This window comes from Mauremys mutica, chromosome 17 (assembly GCF_020497125.1).
Source record: "Mauremys mutica isolate MM-2020 ecotype Southern chromosome 17, ASM2049712v1, whole genome shotgun sequence".
Lineage (NCBI taxonomy): Eukaryota > Metazoa > Chordata > Testudines > Geoemydidae > Mauremys > Mauremys mutica.
This window is the reverse complement of record NC_059088.1, coordinates 92,621-111,091: the sequence shown is the minus strand read 5'-3', so window position 1 is coordinate 111,091 and position 18,471 is coordinate 92,621. Positions and strand designations below refer to the sequence as shown.

At 52.2% G+C, this 18,471-nt stretch overlaps 1 protein-coding gene across 1 annotated transcript in view; it reads right to left on the bottom strand.

Moving 5' to 3' along the window:
* Positions 1-18,471, bottom strand: part of LOC123351331 (proto-oncogene vav-like) — a 55,615-nt gene that overhangs the window by 340 nt on the left and 36,804 nt on the right. The window contains exons 12-26 of the mRNA XM_044990603.1: positions 16,397-16,483; positions 14,657-14,742; positions 12,779-12,911; positions 11,849-11,958; positions 10,959-11,060; positions 10,584-10,681; positions 9,781-9,803; positions 7,631-7,676; positions 6,746-6,882; positions 4,272-4,337; positions 3,591-3,622; positions 3,225-3,341; positions 2,467-2,554; positions 2,003-2,117; positions 1,061-1,212 (exon numbers count right to left, since the gene is read on the bottom strand). Of these exons, the coding sequence (XP_044846538.1) occupies positions 1,061-1,212; positions 2,003-2,117; positions 2,467-2,554; positions 3,225-3,341; positions 3,591-3,622; positions 4,272-4,337; positions 6,746-6,882; positions 7,631-7,676; positions 9,781-9,803; positions 10,584-10,681; positions 10,959-11,060; positions 11,849-11,958; positions 12,779-12,911; positions 14,657-14,742; positions 16,397-16,483 (1,392 nt within the window). The remainder of the gene's footprint in view (positions 1-1,060; positions 1,213-2,002; positions 2,118-2,466; positions 2,555-3,224; positions 3,342-3,590; positions 3,623-4,271; positions 4,338-6,745; positions 6,883-7,630; positions 7,677-9,780; positions 9,804-10,583; positions 10,682-10,958; positions 11,061-11,848; positions 11,959-12,778; positions 12,912-14,656; positions 14,743-16,396; positions 16,484-18,471) is intronic.

Sequence of the window (18,471 nt, the reverse complement as noted above, 5' to 3'; positions counted from 1 at the left end):
GAAAACCCAGTGAGACATGGAATTGTTATCACAAAACAGCCATTGGAACATGGCCCATGTGCTGTATACGCATTGCTGCCCTCTTCTGGATGGGATGGGTGCTGCTCACCTGTGTGTCATAAGCCCTGTACTGCTAAGAGCTAACAGGGATTCTCCTGTAACTCGGCTTGTTTTTGTGTGCTATCCCCAATGCTGTGGTGAGATCTGCTGGCTATGCCACGTGGCACAGGAGCCACTATCATGACGCATGAGTAGCTGGGATTGAACTTTGGATCTCTGGATCTAAAGGCACCAGTCTCTACTGCTTGACCTAAAAGCCCCAGCTCCATTAGCTGGCTCATCAACCGCTACAGTCCCAGCCACCACTAGGGGGAGACAAAGTGCCACTGAAGTTGGCCAGTTGGCCATAGCTTTCTTGGCATCCCATACTCACACTAGGTGTTCATTGTTACCTGATGCATCAGAATGTGTGAGCGCGTGGGTGCACACATGTGGCGCGATCGTGCATGTGCATGCATGTGGGGCGGATCGTACGTGTACACGTGCATGCGTAAGGAGATCGTTTATGGGTGTGTGCACATGTACATGCACAAGCGAGAGGAATGCAGGAATGTAGGCGTGCAGTGATTGTGTGTGCGCGAGCACATCTTTGGGTGCGGATTGCGTGTGTACATGTGTGGATTGTGAGTGGGGGTAAGACAGAATTGCTGCCCTCTGCTGAGTAGGAGATGATTACACCAGCTCACAAGTGTGTTTTGGTGTGGGGGCGGGGAGTGCTTGCACAGAACTCTGCCCCCTGCTGGATGGAATATGTCAGCACTGCTCACATGCATGGGTCTATATACACTAGAGAGTGGTGTGTGAATGTGTGTGTGATGGGATTACACTCTGTATGTGTAGAAGTGCAAAGAACGCTGCCCCCTGCTGGATGGGATATGTCAGAGCGGGTCGTGTGCATGTATGTGTGTGTAACACTGCCCCCTTGTGGACAGGCTATGTCAGGCCTGTTCTGCTGTATAAGGGGGTTGTAATCCCAACCCCCGCTCGGCGATGCACTCACCCGGCCGTAGATCTCCCCTTTCCACCAGCCCTGCTGCCCTTTCTTGCTCAGGATCTTTATGATGTCGCCCTCCTTGAGCGTCAGTTCCGTCCGGTCCCGCGCGCAGAAATCGTAGCGAGCCTTCGCCGACCCAAAGTACTTCAGTCCTCCTGCTGCAAGGGGACAGACCCACGCTAGAGACAGCTGTGCCAGGACCGGACACCCTCAAATAAAGATCCACCCCTTGGGTGGGATCCTGGGAAGCGAGCGGCCCCCGGAAGCGCTCGTCACCCACCACATGGCTGGAGGCAGGGATCGCATGGGGAAAGATTGGCTCTCTCCCCTCCTGGGGCTCCAAGGGCTTGGGCCGCAGAGGGTTAATTTCGAGAGACCACCAGGGTGGAGTCTATGCCCCAGCCATGACCCACAGGAAAGAGGGTACCACTGCTGGGGGCCGTGGCCGCATGACTCCTCCACGCTGTGACATCTCCCATCAGCACTAGAGGGGCAGCCCAGAATATCCCCCCTCTTCTTTGCAACGGAGCCTTTGCCAGGTCCGGCAGGGAGCACAGACCACCCTCACCAGCTGGGGGCTGCCCCAGCCCCTTTACTGGCATTTCGACAAGCGCCCACATGCCAGCAGCTGACCAGGGTGAGCGATTCGAGCTGAGCTTGGGAAATGACAGGTTTTGCCTCTCGACATTTTTTTCCTGGTTTTGTCAAAATGTTCCCATTTTTGTTGAAAACCCTGGAAATCAGACAAAAACTAGAAGGGGGGAGCAAAAATTTGGGTTGAAAAGCCACCGTCCCTCAAGAAAAATGTTTTAGGGGAAATTTCCATCCCACATGTGCCCGGTCATGAGGATCTATCCCAAGAATCCTGGGGGCTGAGATCCTGCAGCGCTCGGGGGGCGCTCGAGGTCTCCCCGCCCTGGCTCCAGCGCTGGCCCCCGAGCACCCTACCGGGAGGTCTGGAGATGGCCCTCTGCTCGGGCTCCTTGAACGGGAACTGCAGCGTGGTGTCGAGGGTTTTGAAGCAGTCTTTCAGGGAGTTCTGCTGGTAAAACTCCACCAGCTCCTAGGGAGGAAGCACGGAGAGGCCCTGAGCGGGCAGAGATCCCTTCTCTCCTGGAGCAGGAGCAGAGACAGTAACAGCTGGACCCCACTCCCCTGGCACCCCCAGCCAGAAATAGAACCCAGGAGTCCTGACTCCCAGCTGCCTCCTCTTCTAACCCACTAGCCCCCACTCCCCTCCCATGGCTGGGAACAGAACCCAGGAGTCCTGGCTCTCAGCCCCTCCTGCTCTATTCAATACACCATCCTGAGGGCTAAGCGGCTGGTGTTGCACTAAGCATTCCCCCAGTGGCCGGAGCCTTCCAGTGAAGATGGAGTTGAAGCATCGGATGCAAAATCCGCTCAATCCTTACTATGAGTCCTTTGAACGCCTTCTTCTCCGTGATGCGGTACAGGCCCTCCGACGTCAGGATCTTGATGTGTTTGATTTCTACGTTAAACCTGGGGGCACAGACACCAGCTCTCAGGGGGCCGCTGGTTTCCTAACGATCTCTACAGCTGTAATTTTCCAGTGTATTGCACCTTTAAATTTCTAGCTGTCTGCTCTCTGGGAGGGGCAGAGCTTTGTGCATGGAGGGTAAATGCAGATTGTTACAGAAGAGAGGCACACACTATACTCTCTCTCATAGGGTCTTTCAGAAAGCACTAAGATGGGGATCTGGCCCCACCGACTCCAATGGAGTGACACTGATTTATGCCAGCTGGAGCTCTGGCGCTAGGAATACAGGATTCTCCATAACGGCACAGCTCTGGCCTTGTATCACCTCAAATGGCAAGCACATCCAGATGGAAGATCATCATATGCACTGGAGCAGGAGGCACTTTTCCCTGCTCCCCGAGCTGGTGCTTTTGGAGGTGCTATTCTTAAATATCTAACCCTATCTTCTTAACTTACGAAGCAAATTACCTTCATAAAATCATGAGGTGGGGAGTCCCACAGGTTAACTACCTGTTGCATATTTACTTTTACCAGGTGGGCATTTAATTTTCCTAAGTGCCCTCTGGTGTTTGCATTCTAGGGAAGGGCCCAAAAGAGTTCTCCCTGAGAGGCAGGCTATTCACGCACACAAAGATTTTGCTCTGTAGAAGCTGTTATTAAGGTTAGGATTACTTGATGCTGATGGCAAACTCGGCCGCGTCCTTGACCCTCTGCCGCACCAGGAACGTGCCGTCTGAACGGTTTGTGAGGATTTGCTCCGCCTCTGCTCTCTCCATAGGTCCCGCGTACCTGCAAGTAGGGAAATCCACACAAGAGTTATTACTTGAATCTATGATTCAGCCACTAGATGTCGCTGTGGGCTGTATGCCACACCAGCGAGGGTGTGGTCTGGTAAACAATGGAGACAAAGCTGGAACTCAAGCTGGTTTAAGACAGTCTGTGATTTCACAGAGCATAGATTCACAAGGCTGGACTCCAGATTAAACAGCAATAAATTATGTAGATGCAGAAATGTTTCAGTTCTATCATTTTACTTACCAAAGATAAGCAGAAAAATCTGGGGGAGGATTCTGTGGAGGGAAAAGAAAAAAGTTTTATTTTCTTGCAGTAAATAAAACAGAGAAGAGTTAAGTCTGGCCCAGGAGATCTGATGTCAGTGCTCTGTTATTCTGGAGTTTCATTTTTCTCCCAGGGTCACATCACAAATAATTCATTTTTTAAAAAATATTTATATTATGGTACAAAGAATGGGGCCCCACTGTGCCAGGTGCTACACAGACCAGGGCTTCACTGTCCCAGGCACTGCACAGACCTTCCCCAAGATCAGGACCCCAGGGCCCCGGGTGCTGCCCAGACACAAAGTGAAAGACAGTTCCTGCCCCAGACAGCATGTACACAAAGAAAGAATTATTATACCCAATTTAAAAATGAGGAGCTGAGGTACAAGGAGATGAAGTGACTTGCACAAGGGCCCACACAGGCAATCTGTGGCAGAGCCAAGAATTTCACTCACATCTTCTGAGCCCCACTCCAGCACCTTACCCACAAAACCCACCCTTTCTTCTGCTGCTAAGCGCCCTGGATTGCAGACTGACATCTGCCCTTTGTCCCCAGAGCAGATAAAACCCACCGAAACTTGTCTAAGGAATTTAGAGACCCTACAAAAACATCCAGCGTTTAACAGCTAATTGAGCAAACGTGAAAGGAGTCGCTACTCACACACACATACGGTTTGACTTTTTGGCATGGGAACCAGCCGATCTCGTTCGTGGATGTGTTTCTGCCCTGCAAAGCGGAAGCCAATGCACGTCAGATCTATTGTAAAGAGCTATCAGGGAAGAGGCCGAGGCGGCTGCTCTTGGCCTGGTTTGCAGAGGGACTATCGTAGGCTGGATGTTTAAGCCGAGAGCAGAAATATTTCAATTCGGCTATCCCAACGTGGTGTTTCTTGGGAATTGTAGTCTGGTTTTCTCGTGACCCCATTTGCTTTGCATCAGACTCCCTAGCCAAACTACTTCTCCCAGGATGCACCATGATCAGGGCCTCCCATGATGCAACTGTCTCCCCTCATCATGAGGGCAGACTGTGGTGCATTATGGAAGATGTAGTCTGACCAGGAAGCCTGGCCTTTGGAAGAGAAATGGGAGCATGAGGCAACCAAACTACAACTCCCACAAGGCACCAGGGCTACATTCCCCAACCATAATATTTATTTTTTTTTGCCCCAAAGTTGAACATTTTGCACAGGAAAAATCCCCCTTTTTCCAACCAGTTCTAGCCTGAAGGCCTGAGCCAACCCCCAGTGAAGTCAACGGGAGTCTTCTCCATGGGCTCCAGTGGGTTTTGGATCAAACCCTGCCTAGCACTCAGCATCTCTGATCAGAGCCAGCACCGAGATCAGAGCCCCCATTGTGCCAGCCACTGCACAGACCCTGATTGAGATCAGAGCCCCATCATGCCAGGTGCTGCACAGACCCTGACTGAGATCAGGGCTCTGGGAATTAACTGGGAGAAGACAAGGCATGGGTGACCCTGCCAAAGGGGGCTACTTATTGCTGCTAAAGCCCGAGGTATAAACACAGAGACACTGAAGGCAGGTTGGACACCAGGGCTGCTGGACGGGGAAGACCCTGTGGTTCTCTCTGGTCTTCACTGCCTGGCATCACCACTAGGAGGAGTCGACCTCCCTCTTGGCCTCATCAGGAGAGTTGAGTACCCGGCTCAACAACTAGCCACTTTCAGAAGCGGCCTGGATCAGTTCTGTTTCATCATTCGGTGCCTGATGCTGCCCGGCCTCCTGAACAACAAGAGGCTAAAGCACTAATTGATTTATGCTGCTCTCCTCTTTGACAGCTGATTTTAAAGACACCCTTCCCCACCATCATTTCTTACCATGAGCTCTGTAATGATCCCAGCTACGGTCATCAGCAGGGCTTGACTGCTGGAATGTCTGCACTGACAAACAGACCCCTCCCACTTGAGCTAAAGTGAGCTCCATTAGCCAGCTGCACTAACTTGCGGCATCTTGAAAACTGTATTGCAACTGTACGCTATCCCTTTAAATGCTCAGCGGGTAGGGGCGGTGTTCCTAGTCCTGCTTGTGGGCAGGGAGCTCTGTAGGAAGCTCTGAGATGTGGGCCTAGCAATAGTTAGATTGCAGCCAGCCAGCCTAGAGTAAGGTGGGGCAAGGCCGCCCAGAGTGCAGGGGGCAAGTGGGGCAATTTGCCCCGGGCCCCGCAGGGGCTCCGCGAGCCCTAGCTGAGAATCCCTTCCCTGGCTAGAGGGGCCTTTTTAATTTTTACTCACCTGGCGGCCGTCCAAGTCTTCAGCGGCACTTCAGCGGCGAGCCCTTCACTCACTCCAGGTCTTCGGCAGTACTTCGGCAGCGGGTCCTTCAGTGCTGCCGAAGACGCGGAGCGAGTGAAGGACCCGCCGCCGCCGAAGACTCGGAGCACCGCCCGGTGAGTACAAGCACCGCAGCGGGTGGCGCCTTTTTTTATGTCTCCTCCCCCGCTTTGCCCCAGGCCCCCTGAATCCTCTGGGCGGCCCTGAGGTGGGGTGAGTTATTTCTCAGGGAGAAGCCTGTTTTGTCTCTCTCTGTTTTGGAGTTCTTGTGTGTTATCATTCTGGATTCAAAGCAATAAAGTTGTGTTACACTGCAACCTTCCGGCAAGAGTATTCTGGGTTTATCTAGTTTCTTGGTTTGCATGCCATGAACGTAACAGTAGTCAGACTGTTACCCTCTGGATGGACCAGGCATCAAAATGGGATGTCCTCATGGGGCGGAGCCCTGTGGTTTTGGAACCAGAAGTCCCGGCTTCAAGTCCCCGCTGACTAAATTTATGTGCAATTCCTCTAGTCCAGCAGTTCCCAAACTAAGGGTCGCGACCCCAAGTGGGGTCACACCATCAGCGGATTGGGGTGCGAGTCCGAGTGAGTAGCCAAACCAAATCTAAACATGTCTGGAACCTGCTCCACAAAATGGCGTCCTCTGTGCAGCATGACCTTGTGCATACGAAGTCGTGCCACACGGAAGATGCTGTATTTGGTTCACCCTCCAGCAGCGGGTCTAGTGATGTAGTTATGGGGTGGTAGGAATCAGTGGGATTGAACGTTCAGGAACCGCTGTTCTAGTCAGTGTGTCTCCATCAGGGCACACGGAGTGATGGGTGGATGGCTGCAGAGATACCTACCTCCCACCAGAGCTGCTCCACCTCGGCTTTGGTCAGCTCCACAATGTCCCCCATGCTGAGTCGCAGCGACGGGCCAAATGCCACGGGTGGCGGGGGCAGCCCGTAATACTCCTGGCAGACCTCCATTTTGGGCAGCCCTAAGGAAACAAGGGCATTGGCAAGGAACCGGTCACAGGGCAACCCGATGTATTTCCCTGCAGCCAACGCCTGCCACCCGGCAGCATCTGCGCCCAGTGCTCCTCCCACCCGCTATGTGGACACACGTGGACGGTCACATCTTCCTGGTGCGAGGGGGACAGAAAATCCTCCCTGTGTTCTACAGGGGGGATAGAGAGACAGCCCCAGGGCAGGCTCCATTTGCCCCTCCAGGACGGGGATTCTGCATGCAGGATGGTGTATGTTAAGGGCTTATTGTCTCCTGAACTCTCATCAACCCAGACCTCCCATGAGCCAGTGGGGCTTTCCTGCACGTGCCCTGAGTTTAAGCTGGAGCTCAGCATCCCAGCACAGATCAGGGGTCCCTCTAGTCCGGTGTCCAGCCTGTGGGAATGGTAGCTCAGTTACCACATGACTTCCTCTATGGGGCAGGCTCCCCAGCCGGACTGCATCACCCATGATGCACCACACTTCAGAGGGATGGGGTTAGAGCATTCCAGTCCCTCGTAGTACAGCAGAGCTAGCAGAACTTAAAGGGGGATCCTTTATTGTGGGGTTAGACCCAGAACAGACCCTCGGCTCTCTCCAGGCTGTAGTGCCTGGAGTCACCAATAGGGGTCTCCATCACACCTGGCCTAATCAGGACTGCTGATTACAAGAAAGGAAATTCCTTCCTGACTCCCCTGCCTGCCCTGAAGCATGAGAGTGGGTGCCTGCCACAGGACTTACCAAGGTCGTTCTTTTTTCTCTCCTGCGTGTGTCGGTTGGATTTATTCTGCAGAGGGAAGACAAGGAGCCTGGCTCAGATAAGGAGACTGTGTGGGATCTGTCTGCAGTTCAGCAGGCACAGACCCTGCTATACATCAGCGGGGGGTGTAGTATTATGAGCAGAACTGGAGTAAGAGGGTGGGGCTTGAGTGTGGTACTAGGGGAGGGCTCAGAAAGGCAAATATAACCCCCCATGTGGTAATTAATCCCCTTCTAATGGCAGTTGAGTCATAGACAGAGGCTGATAAGCCTGCTACTAGATCAGGTTTTAGACCCAGAGGTCCCAGGTTTGATCCCCCTTCCTGGTGACGGCCCTAGCAGCATAACATAAACTGGGACCAAGTTCCTTTGCATCCAAACTCTAGACCATCAGCATGTAAAGATCTCCCCTGTCCCATATTACTTATTGCTAATTAACCATGGGGCAGGGGTCTGTAATCTCCTGATGCTGCCATTTAGGCTGTGACTAAGGCTGATCCCCCAAATTTTCCATTTAGGGTTTTTTTCTGAGAAACACCGTTTTTCATGAAAAGTGTCAGCTTTCTGCAGAAAAATGTCCATTTTTCTTCAACCCCCCAACCCACGCCTGAAAATTTCAATATACTGCCCCAGTGCCTCATGGGAGTTGTAGCTCAGTGGCCTCGTGCCCCCATTTTCTTCTATGGGCCTGGCTCCCTGGCTGGATTACATCTCCCATGTGCTCTCTCCCATCAGCCACAAGGCCTGGCTTTTCACTCACTTATGCTGAAGCATCACTGGTGTAAAATAAGGCGCTAGTGAGCGAGAAATTAGGTGCAATGTCTGTCTGATAAACAGTATAAGGAGAGAGAGCCAGGCAGCGAATGAGCTGAGGTGAAGGGAACCTTGTTTAAAAGTCTCTGGTGCTTCAAGGGGCAGTATTGCCCAATGGCTAGAGCACTGGACTGGGAATCAAGAGACCTGCTGTCATAAACAGATAGTTAAGGGTTAAGGTCTGTTTTACCTGTAAAGGGTTAACATATAGTACCTGGTGACCACCTGACCAGAGGACCAATCAGAGATAAGATTTTTTCAAATCTCTGTGGAGGGAAGCCTTTGTCTGTGTGAGAACTCTTTTTGAATCTAAGAGGACAGTCATGTCTCCAAGTTCTCCTGGAGTAGTTTCTACTAATTAATAGTGAGTATTAATTAGAAAGGCGAATTAGTCTTATGATTTGATTTCTATATTTGCAATTGTGTGTTTGCTAAAGGAAATGCTTTATTCCTGTTTGCTGATATTGCTTTTACTGAGAAAAGGGGGAGAGGGGATTCTCTCCAGAGATTGATAAGGTTATACCCTATGAGTGTCCAGCTTGGGCTCATAGAGATTCTGTACTTTCTTTTTGTTCTCTTAATAAATTCTTTTCTATTAAGGACTTGTTGGTCTTTCCTTGGGTGGATTCTCAGGGAAAGGGGAGGGGGAGGTATCCCTCTGTAGTTAGATCCCGGTATCTCTCCTAGGAAAAGGGAGGGGGGAGGAAGCAGGGGGAATGGTTTGTTTCTCCTGGGTGTAAGAACTCCATGGATTTGGGGCTCTTGGAATCCCCTAGGATTTTGGGGAAGGACTGTGTCTCAATTCACATTTCCTAATTGAGTGGTGGCAGCGAGAAGGAACCCTACCCTAAGGGTTAGGGTGGTGGCAGAATACCTGCGGGTCCCCATCTTTGAACCCACAAGCTCAAAGTGGGGGTGAGATCCCATAGGACATGGTGGCAGAATACATGCGGGTCCCCATCTTTGAACCCACAAGCTCAAAGTGGGGGTGAGATCCCATGACACCTGCCTTCTATTTCCAACTCTGACTTGTGTGATCCTGGCCAAATCCCCTCCCCTCTCTATGCCTCAGTTTCCAAACATTCCTACTTTATTATTATTCTTATTTATTAGGTGTATTATGGTACGTGTAGGACCCCACCCTCCCAAGCCCAGGACTCCGTTGTGCTAGGCCCTGTACAGACACAGAACAAAAAGACAGACCCAGGCTCTTACTATGTGTTTTTGTCCCCAGGGAGCCCAGGACAATAAAAGCCTCCACCCCCCGGATGAGAATGTTTTCTCCCTAAGAGATTTAAGGTTGTTCAGGGTTTGTTTACCTTTTTCAGCGTAGACCCATAATCTGGATTAAACAGAAAAGAGGGAAAACGATTACTCCATAGTTCTGTAATCGAACCCTAAGAGTTCTCAGACTAAATTAAAGCAGAATTGTATTTCTGTTTGAGGGTGACCAGTATGCGCCAGGGAGGCTGGGTTAGAAAACTCACCTCCTGTCCCACATGGTGCCTGTCTGACACCCCACAGCCACTTGCAACTGCACCCTCCTCAGATGTATCCCAGAATCCTTTGTGCTGCCATGCCCCAGCTGCGTCCCAGAATCCCTTGCACCACTTTGTCCATGCTGCATCTCACAAGCCCTTGCAACACTTGGCCCAAATGCATCCCAGAATCCCTTGCACCTCATGGCTTAAATGCATCCCACAATCCCTTGCACCATTTTGTTCATCCCTTACACGACTTTGTCCAACAGCATGCCAGAATCCCTTGCACCTCATGGCCTTAGATGCATCTCAGAATTCCTTACACCACTTTGTCCCAACTGCATCCCACAATCCCATGCCCCAGCTGCGTCCCAGAATCCCTTGCACCACTTTGTCCATGCTGCATCCCACAATCCCTTGCAACACTTGAACCAGATGCATCCCAGAATGCATTGCACGTCATGGCCTAGATGCATCCCACAATCCCTTGCCCCCAACCCTTCAGATAAGGCCCCCTGGGAATCAGCTGATTAGTTTCCGGGTTGCTTTAAGGAGGGCTGGCTGCAGGCAGGCTCAGGTGGCAAGAACGGAATTGTACATCCTGCCAACGCTGCTGACTTGTGCTGGACGCAGACACGTACCTGAGCTCAACTTCCCGCAGGGGGATACCCGGCCCAGACACTCCTTGTGAGCCGGGGCTTTGCATCGGCTGCAGCGATAGCCCTGGTAGAACGTGCCCCTATTCACATGGCCAAAAGAGAGAACATCTGTGTGTTAGAGTCGCCATGGTAAATCGGGGCTTGAAGTCATCCCCCCCACCCTTCTGCCCTGCTCTCTTAACCCCTACTTCCCCATGCCCCATCCCCAGCTCAGCCCTGCCCCACAAATTAACCCCGAATACGGGATCGGCCAAACTCAGGAGACGCCTTAGCCGGGAGCAATAGTGCAGACCAGCAGCTGGTGTGGGGGATGCACATGTCCCAGGCGGGTTGCACTAGGATCCGGGCAGTTCCTACCTGAGCAGCATCTGGCAGGATTTGCAGGACGCATTCTCCTCGAAGGAGTGCATGTGGAAGTCGTGGCCATTGGACGTGGCGTTTTCGGGGTAGATATTGGAGCTACAGGGATCAGGGGAGAGAGACAGACCAAGTTATGCATATTATATTATCGTTATTATTATTATTTATTAGGTATATTACGGTAGCACCTAGGCGTCCCAGTCACTGGCCAGCTCCCCTTTGTGCTAAGCACTGAATATTATGGTAGTACCCAGGAGCACTTTGTCCCTTAGTTCTGATGGAGCCGGCGCGTTAAAAATAGCAGTGTAGCCGAGGTGGTGTGAGGAGCAGGAGGAGCTGGCCACCCTGAGGACGTGCCTATGGGCGTGGACGGGATCGTACTCAGGGCAGCTAGTGAAAGTCCTTCCTGCCATTCACACCCCCACGGCTACACTCCCATTTTTAGTGCATGGCTTGAACAGACCTAGAACAGGTACGTCTGCCCGGGCTGGACATTAGAGCTGCAGCTCAGAATGTAGATTTACCCTATGTGTCTGTGCAGCGCCTGGCACAGCACGGCCCTGATCTCAGCTGGGACAGAGACCGTCTCTCGCTGTGTGTCTGTGCAGCGCCCGGCACAGCGAGGCCCTGATCTCAGCTGGGACAGAGACCGTCTCTCGCTGTGTGTCTGTGCAGCGCCTGCACAATGGGACCCTGATCCTCATCAGAACCTGGGGCCACTGCCACTTTACCACTAATAATCTAGCAAGCAATAACCCACCGAGGAGAGCGGGGGCAGGACGCGGCAGAGAAGTTTCAGAGAAGGGCTGGGACAGATTTTTGACGCCGAATCTGCAGAGAATCATGGGCAGGGATGGGAGTGAGGGTTGGGGGAGGGGGGAACGTACATGGACATTTCAAACTGCTCCATCCACTTCTTCTTCAGCTCTCGTGTCTTGAAGAAGAGTTCGTAGCCCTGGGTCCCGTAACTACAGATCAGGTGGAACATGTAAGTCCACTGGAAAAGACAAGCACACAGATATTTAACAGTCCCCCTGGAACTCATGGGGCAGAGGTCCCACCTTCCCAGTAACTGCATATCAGACAAGGGGACTCAAAGAGAAACGTGAAACCACACCCCACCCCACCCCAGCAGCAGCACACAGGGGCAGTGTGGACTCGAAATGAGAGCAAGGGAGTGGGGAGTCAGGATGCCTGGGGTCTATTCCCAGCCTTGGGAGGGGAACGAAGTCTAGTAATTACAGCTAGGGAAGCAGGAGTCGGACTACCAGGGTTCTACTCCCAGCTTTTGGAAGGAGCGTCGACCAGTAGTTAAAGCAGGGTGTGCGTGGAAGCCAGGACTCCTGGGTTCTATTCCTGGCTGTTGGGAAGAGTGTGTCCCGTAGTCAAAGCAGGGGGACTGGCAGCCAGGACTCCTGGGTTCTATTCCTGGCTGTTGGGAGGAATGTGCCCAAGGTTAGAGCAGAGGGACTAGGAGTGGGAGTTATTTTGCTGACTCTCCCTAGCAGCCAGAACTGGCAGGTCTCATTAGCTCCAACCCAGGAGCAGAAAAGGGCTGAGCCGGGGGGAAGAGGAGCTAGTGCAGGGGCAGATACTGGGCTCAGCCAAGCTAAGGAGACGCCTTAGGCCAATGTTTGGGTGGAAATGGTGCAGACTCTGTATGTGTGTGGTCACTGCCCCCGACTGGGGGGAAATACCTGTTCTGTGTACGTGTGGGTCTGGCTGTGTGTCGATGTGCAGAAGGGAGTGCACACATGTTGTGTTAGCAGGGTGGGAGAGGCTCCGGCTCTCACACACCCCCGCCCCCACAGCGTTACCTTCTTATTGTCCTTTTCTCCCAAGGAGTCGTCCCGGATCTGGTAAGTGTGGAGGTCGATGAAATCCCTCATCTCGTAGGAGTCCCCTTTCCGCTTGCAAATGAGCAGGGCTTGGTCCAGGAGGAAGGCGTACCTGCAAGGAACAGGCCCCGACACGGAGAGGGATGAAGACGGAACCCGCGACAGATGAGCCACAGACGGGCCGTGGGCAGAGGGCGGGAGGAACGCACATCCAGCTTATATGAGCCCCAAGACTTTAGCCCTGCTCTGGATGCAGTGGGAGGCCGTACACTTAATCCAGGTCTACATGCATCAACGAAGTTGACCCAGCTACGTCACTCAGGGGTGTGAAACATCCACACCCCTGAGCGAGGAAGTTAAGCTGATCTAAACCCCAGTGCAGACGGTGCTAGGCTGACGGGACAATTCTTCCATCAACCTAGCTACTGCCTCTCAGGGAAGTGGATTAGCTACAGGATAGGAGAACCCCTCCGGTGAGAGTCTGCACTGAAACACTGATCTCTAAGGGCCAGGCCCCGGGACACGTTCTCCATCCTTTGCTATTCTCTGGACCTCAGGATGACACTACTAAGGACCGTATCTGCTCTAGATTCCCCCAGCCACCCCAGAGCTTGTTCTTGAAATAGGCAGAAGGGAGGCGGTTCAAGACCGCAAATTATTTTTATTTTGTTTTATTTGCAGGAAATTTCCTCCCCCCCCCAAAAAAATCAATTTGGGGTTTATCAAAATTTCCCTGCCTCCCCGCCCAAAAAAAAATGTGGACCAAAAACCCAACCAACCCAAACCTGGTTTTTTCAGTTTAAATTATCGATACAAATTATTTCTGAAAAATATTCATTTGGATAGGAATCATTATGTCCAGCCAGGGCATTTCCCCACCACCGCGTTCGTTTTCAGTGAAAAGCTTTTTTTGTTGTTGTTGTTGAAATGGAAAAGAATCCAACCAACCCCGCCAATAACACACGACAGGACACATTATACCTTGAAAACGCTGGTGCTAACACCCCAGTTCAGGACACCACTTAAACACGTGCCTAAGTGCCCTTCCTGAATAGGGGTGGGGTCCTGAACGGAGGCCGGAAGCATGTGCTGACCGCTAAGCAGTCGCTGTGACTTAAAGCTCAGCATGTGCTTAAATGGGTTTTGAATGGGGGCCCAGAGCTCTAGCATCTTGCGCGCTGGAGCCCCGGGTTGGTTCTGTCGGTGGCAGAGACAGCTGCCATGGGCCCCGGCCCGGGAACCGCTGTCCCAGACACTTGTTATGTGATCAGATGCATCATGGTCCCTTCTGGTGAAAGTCAGCAGCCTAAGAGCAATGGGATTAGCCCTGGCGTTGGCCCCATGGCCCAAGGAGGTAAAAGAGTTTGTAAACTACTTGTACGACCTTAAATCAGGATGGCAAAACTTCCATCGCCTAGGGCAGGTGTCCCCGACGCGGTGCCGCCGGGGCGTCTAAGTGCGCCCGCGTACTGGCCGGCGGACGAGCATCCGCCGAAATGCTGCCAACAAGCTGCGTCATCCAGAGGCGTCGCCGCCGAAATGCTGCCGATTTTCTATTGACATTGCCGCTTGTCGGCGGAATTTCGGCGGATGCTCGTCCGCCGCCACAGTCGTCCGTGGCTCGTCGTCTGGTGACTGCCAGATGAAAAAGGTTGGAGACCACTGACCTAGGGGGGTTATTGATCATATCTGTATTGCATGGGGAAGCCCTCCAGTGTCGATTCAGCCCCCATTCCCAGCTAAGTGACGTGCCCAAGATCACCCAGCAGGCCAGTGATAGTAGAACCCAGGTCTCCTGAGTCCCAGTCCAGTGCTGCCACTCAAAGCCACGCAGCTCAGCTCTCTGCCTGCGCTCACCTGTCCATCTTGGAGCGTTTCTCAGAGCTGATGACCTTTAGCTCCCCGTCAATCTTCGGCCTCCCGTACTGAGCCAGGGACTGTGACTAAGAGGAGAAGGGGGACAGAAAACCAAACCCTCTTACAGGAATTCAGTCTGAGATGTATGGAAGCAGCAAGCTGAAGAGATGCCATACACCTCCCTAGCGGCTGGCCCGAAGACGGTAAGAGTCTATGACTGCTACTGGATGATGGAGTGACTCTTATTGCTAAAGAGGGAAAACCTCTGTGCTGGGACCTGGGTTCACTCCATGGGAGGCCATATTAGATATTAGGCTGCACAAGTTTCCTGGAGCTGAACAAAGGGTGGTAGCAATAATGCTGGCACCGTCTGCTCTAGAAATACCACAGCGACCAGTAGGAGCGGGGAAAGGGAACTGGTCTAGACAGAGGCAGCTCTAACAACGGCCAGGAAGCTGTTGAGTGTGTATAAAACCAGGGCCGGCTCCAGCGTTTTTGCCGCCCCAACCAGCGGGGGGAAAAAAAAATTAGCCACGATCGGCGGCAGCTCTACTGCCGCCGCTTCGTTCTTCGGCGGCAATTCGGCGGCACGTCCTTCCCTCTGAGAGGGACTGAGGGACCCGCCGCTGAATTGCCGCCAAAGAGCCGGACGTGACGCCCCTCTCCGTTGGCCACCCCAAGCACCTGTTTGCTGCGCTGGTGCCTGGAGCCAGTCCTGTATAACACACACTCAGGTTTGTGTTGTATATACACCTCTACCCCGATATAACGCTGTCCTCGGGAGCCAAAAAATTTTTACTGCGTTATAGGTGAAACCGCGTTATACCGAACTTGCTTTGATCCGCCAGAGCACGCAGCTCCCCACCCCCCACCCCCCGGAGCACTGCTTTACCACGTTATATCTGAATTCGTGTTATATCGGGGTAGAGATGTACATATTCCAGGGAAAAGGAAAAAAGTGATACAGTCGGCTGGGAAAAAATAATTTCAAAAAATAATTTCACTCGTTTGATATAATTAGTTCATTAAAGAGAACGCACAAATGAAAAGAAATGAACAAAAAAATGAAAGGAAAAGAGTAAAACAGAAAAAGAATGAAAGAACAAATAAAAAGAATGAAAGAGGAAAAACGAACGAATGAATGAAAGAACCAACCAACAACGGGTGAATGAATGAAAAAAAAAGAACAAATAAATAGAAGAAAATGAATTGAAGAACAAAAAAAGAAAAAGAGGAGGAATGATTGAAGGAACAAACAAATAAAGGAGTGAACAAAAGGATGAGAGAGGAGAAATGAACGAACAAGTAAAGGAATGAATAAATATAGGCGTGAACAAACGCAAGATTGAAAGAGGAAGAATGAACGAATAAAGGCAAGGCTTTGGAGCTGTGCTCCGGCTCCGCTCCAGCTCCAGGCAAAACCTGCAGCTCCACCGCTCGGGAGCTGCTCTGCGCTCTAGCTCTGGGCTCCGCTCCAAAGCCCTGAATAAAGGAATGAATGAAAGAGGAAGAATGAACAAATAAAGGAACAAATGGATAAAGGAGCGAACGTGAACCATGGTGGAGGAAGAATGAATGAATTAATGAATGCAGGAAGAAATAAATGGAGGAATAATCAAATGAAAGAGGAAAAATGAACGAAGGAATGAAGGAAGGAATAAACAGACAAGGACAAAGGGAAAAAGAAAGGAAGAGACCGACGGAAGCAGCAAAGGCAGTAGCTGTGGCCCAGGGACTCACCAGTTTCTCTATGGAGAGCTGGAAGTTGGTGATCTGTTTCAGGGTCTCATTGTCTCTCTTGATCTCGTTCACGCACTGTGCCAGGTCCTAAGGGATGGAGGGTGGGGGGACACAATGAGCCCTTGGTCAGAACCAGCTGTGCCTGGGGGTGTGATCCATGGCTGGGTTTTCCCTTCAGGGGCATTCTCTGCTGGGGGCACGGCCATCTGATGTCTGCCCATTAAAAAGGGGGCTTTCCTTGGGGCAGAGTGACCTCCCTTGCTGGCAAAGGGGGCGGCAGACCCCCTCCATTACTGCTCTGCCCCACCGCCACCCAATGGGGTGTACTGAATAGCCCCAGTGCAGCATCCCAGTAGCACCCCTCCCGACTGCCCTCTCCAGCCCCTGCTTCCCCACCCTACAAGCCCCCCAACTCCGCAGCCCCCAGCCCACAAACTCCCCACCACTCCCCTCAGCACCAGCCTCCCCACCCGACAAGACCCCAACCTTTCAGCACCAGCACTAGCTCCTCCACTCCCCAGCTCACCGCGCCAAAAGCAACATATATTTGTTACATTATATTTATTCTAGTGTATTTATTTAGGCTTAGCAGATTTTTTCTGAATTTTAACTGAGACTATCAAAGTTTATTTAATGTTTGTAGCTTTACATTTTCACCGTTGCACGAACTTCTGGGTTTTAAACATTTTTTTCCCTATTTTTATTGGTTTGAATGTTCACACTTAGGGATAATTATGAGGTGCTCAGACAAGGAGGTACTGACAGCGGATTCAAAACCTGTGAACATCACCCATCGCATACACCAAGTAAATACCCTCCAATCAACAAATCAGCCCTGTTTTCACTAGCCATTCGCTAGTCCAGTGGTTCTCAACCGGGGGTCCGCAGCCCCCTGGGGGTCCACAAGCCCTTTCAGGGCGGCCGCAGAGCCCCGCCACTGAAACCCAGTGCCCCAAGCCCCGGCGGCCCCCGTGGGGCTGAAGCATTGAGGGGACGCAAGGGTGTTGCCTCCCAAACTGCAGTACCTTACCCAGAGTGGGGTAATCCTGGGGGCAGCTCCACCCCCCCACCTCCTTCTCTCCCTCAGCCCCCCTCAGGCCCCACCCTCTGGCCAGATGCTGGGCAGGAAGGCAGAGCCAGGCAGCGCGGGGCAGCTGCTCCTCTGGCTGGTGGTGCCATGGAGGGGGCAGCTGTGGCATTCTCCCATCCGCCCCTGGCGCTTGGGGTTGCATCTGCCCTCAGCTCCCAGCCCCCTTTGACTAATCACGCAGCCGGTCAGAGCTGCCCAGGCAAAGCCCTCGGGGAGCAGCCGCCGGCTCCAGCCCCAGACAGGTGGGTGACCTGATGAGGTGAGTCGGGGCAGGGGCTCCCTCCCTGGACCCCGCTGTGCAGAGCTGGCCTGAGCCCTGCCAGCCCTTGTCCCCCCACCATAGAAGTCAAACTACCCCTATCCCTGGAGGCCCCCCTGCCCCCGGCTGGGCCCCGGAGTTTTTCTAGCATGTTGGGGGGTGGGGCTCAGAAAAAGAAAGGTTGAGCACCGCTGCGCTAGTCCACTTGTCTAAGTCACTGGATTTTGACTCTGATCAGGTCTCACCCCCCCAAGCCCTGCCCTCACTTCCCCTTTTCCCCAAGTCCCCACCACGCCTCTTCCCCAGAGCCCCCGCTTCCGTATCGCCCAAATGACCCTGCCCCCGCTCGCTCCCCTCCGCCCCCTCCCATCACTTGCCCTAACGGCCAGTGAAAAGTGGGGGGGGCCACAACCCCCTGGTCCCACCTGTTCCGGTGCCCCTGTATTAATTATTATATTATAGTGTGTCTACACTTAAACATTTTCTGACGTAACTATTCCAGAATAAACCCGCTTCCAAAGGGCATTAAGCTAAATTGGAAAAGGCATTTGTCTTCCAGAATAAGAGTGTCCACACTGGGACTTATACAAAAAGAACGATTCTGGAATAGTGAAATTATTATTAATAACTATTACACTTGTTATTAATTATTTATTATTATATTTTATAATTATTCCAGAAGAGGTATTTATAATTATTACTATAATGTCATTTATTTAATAATTA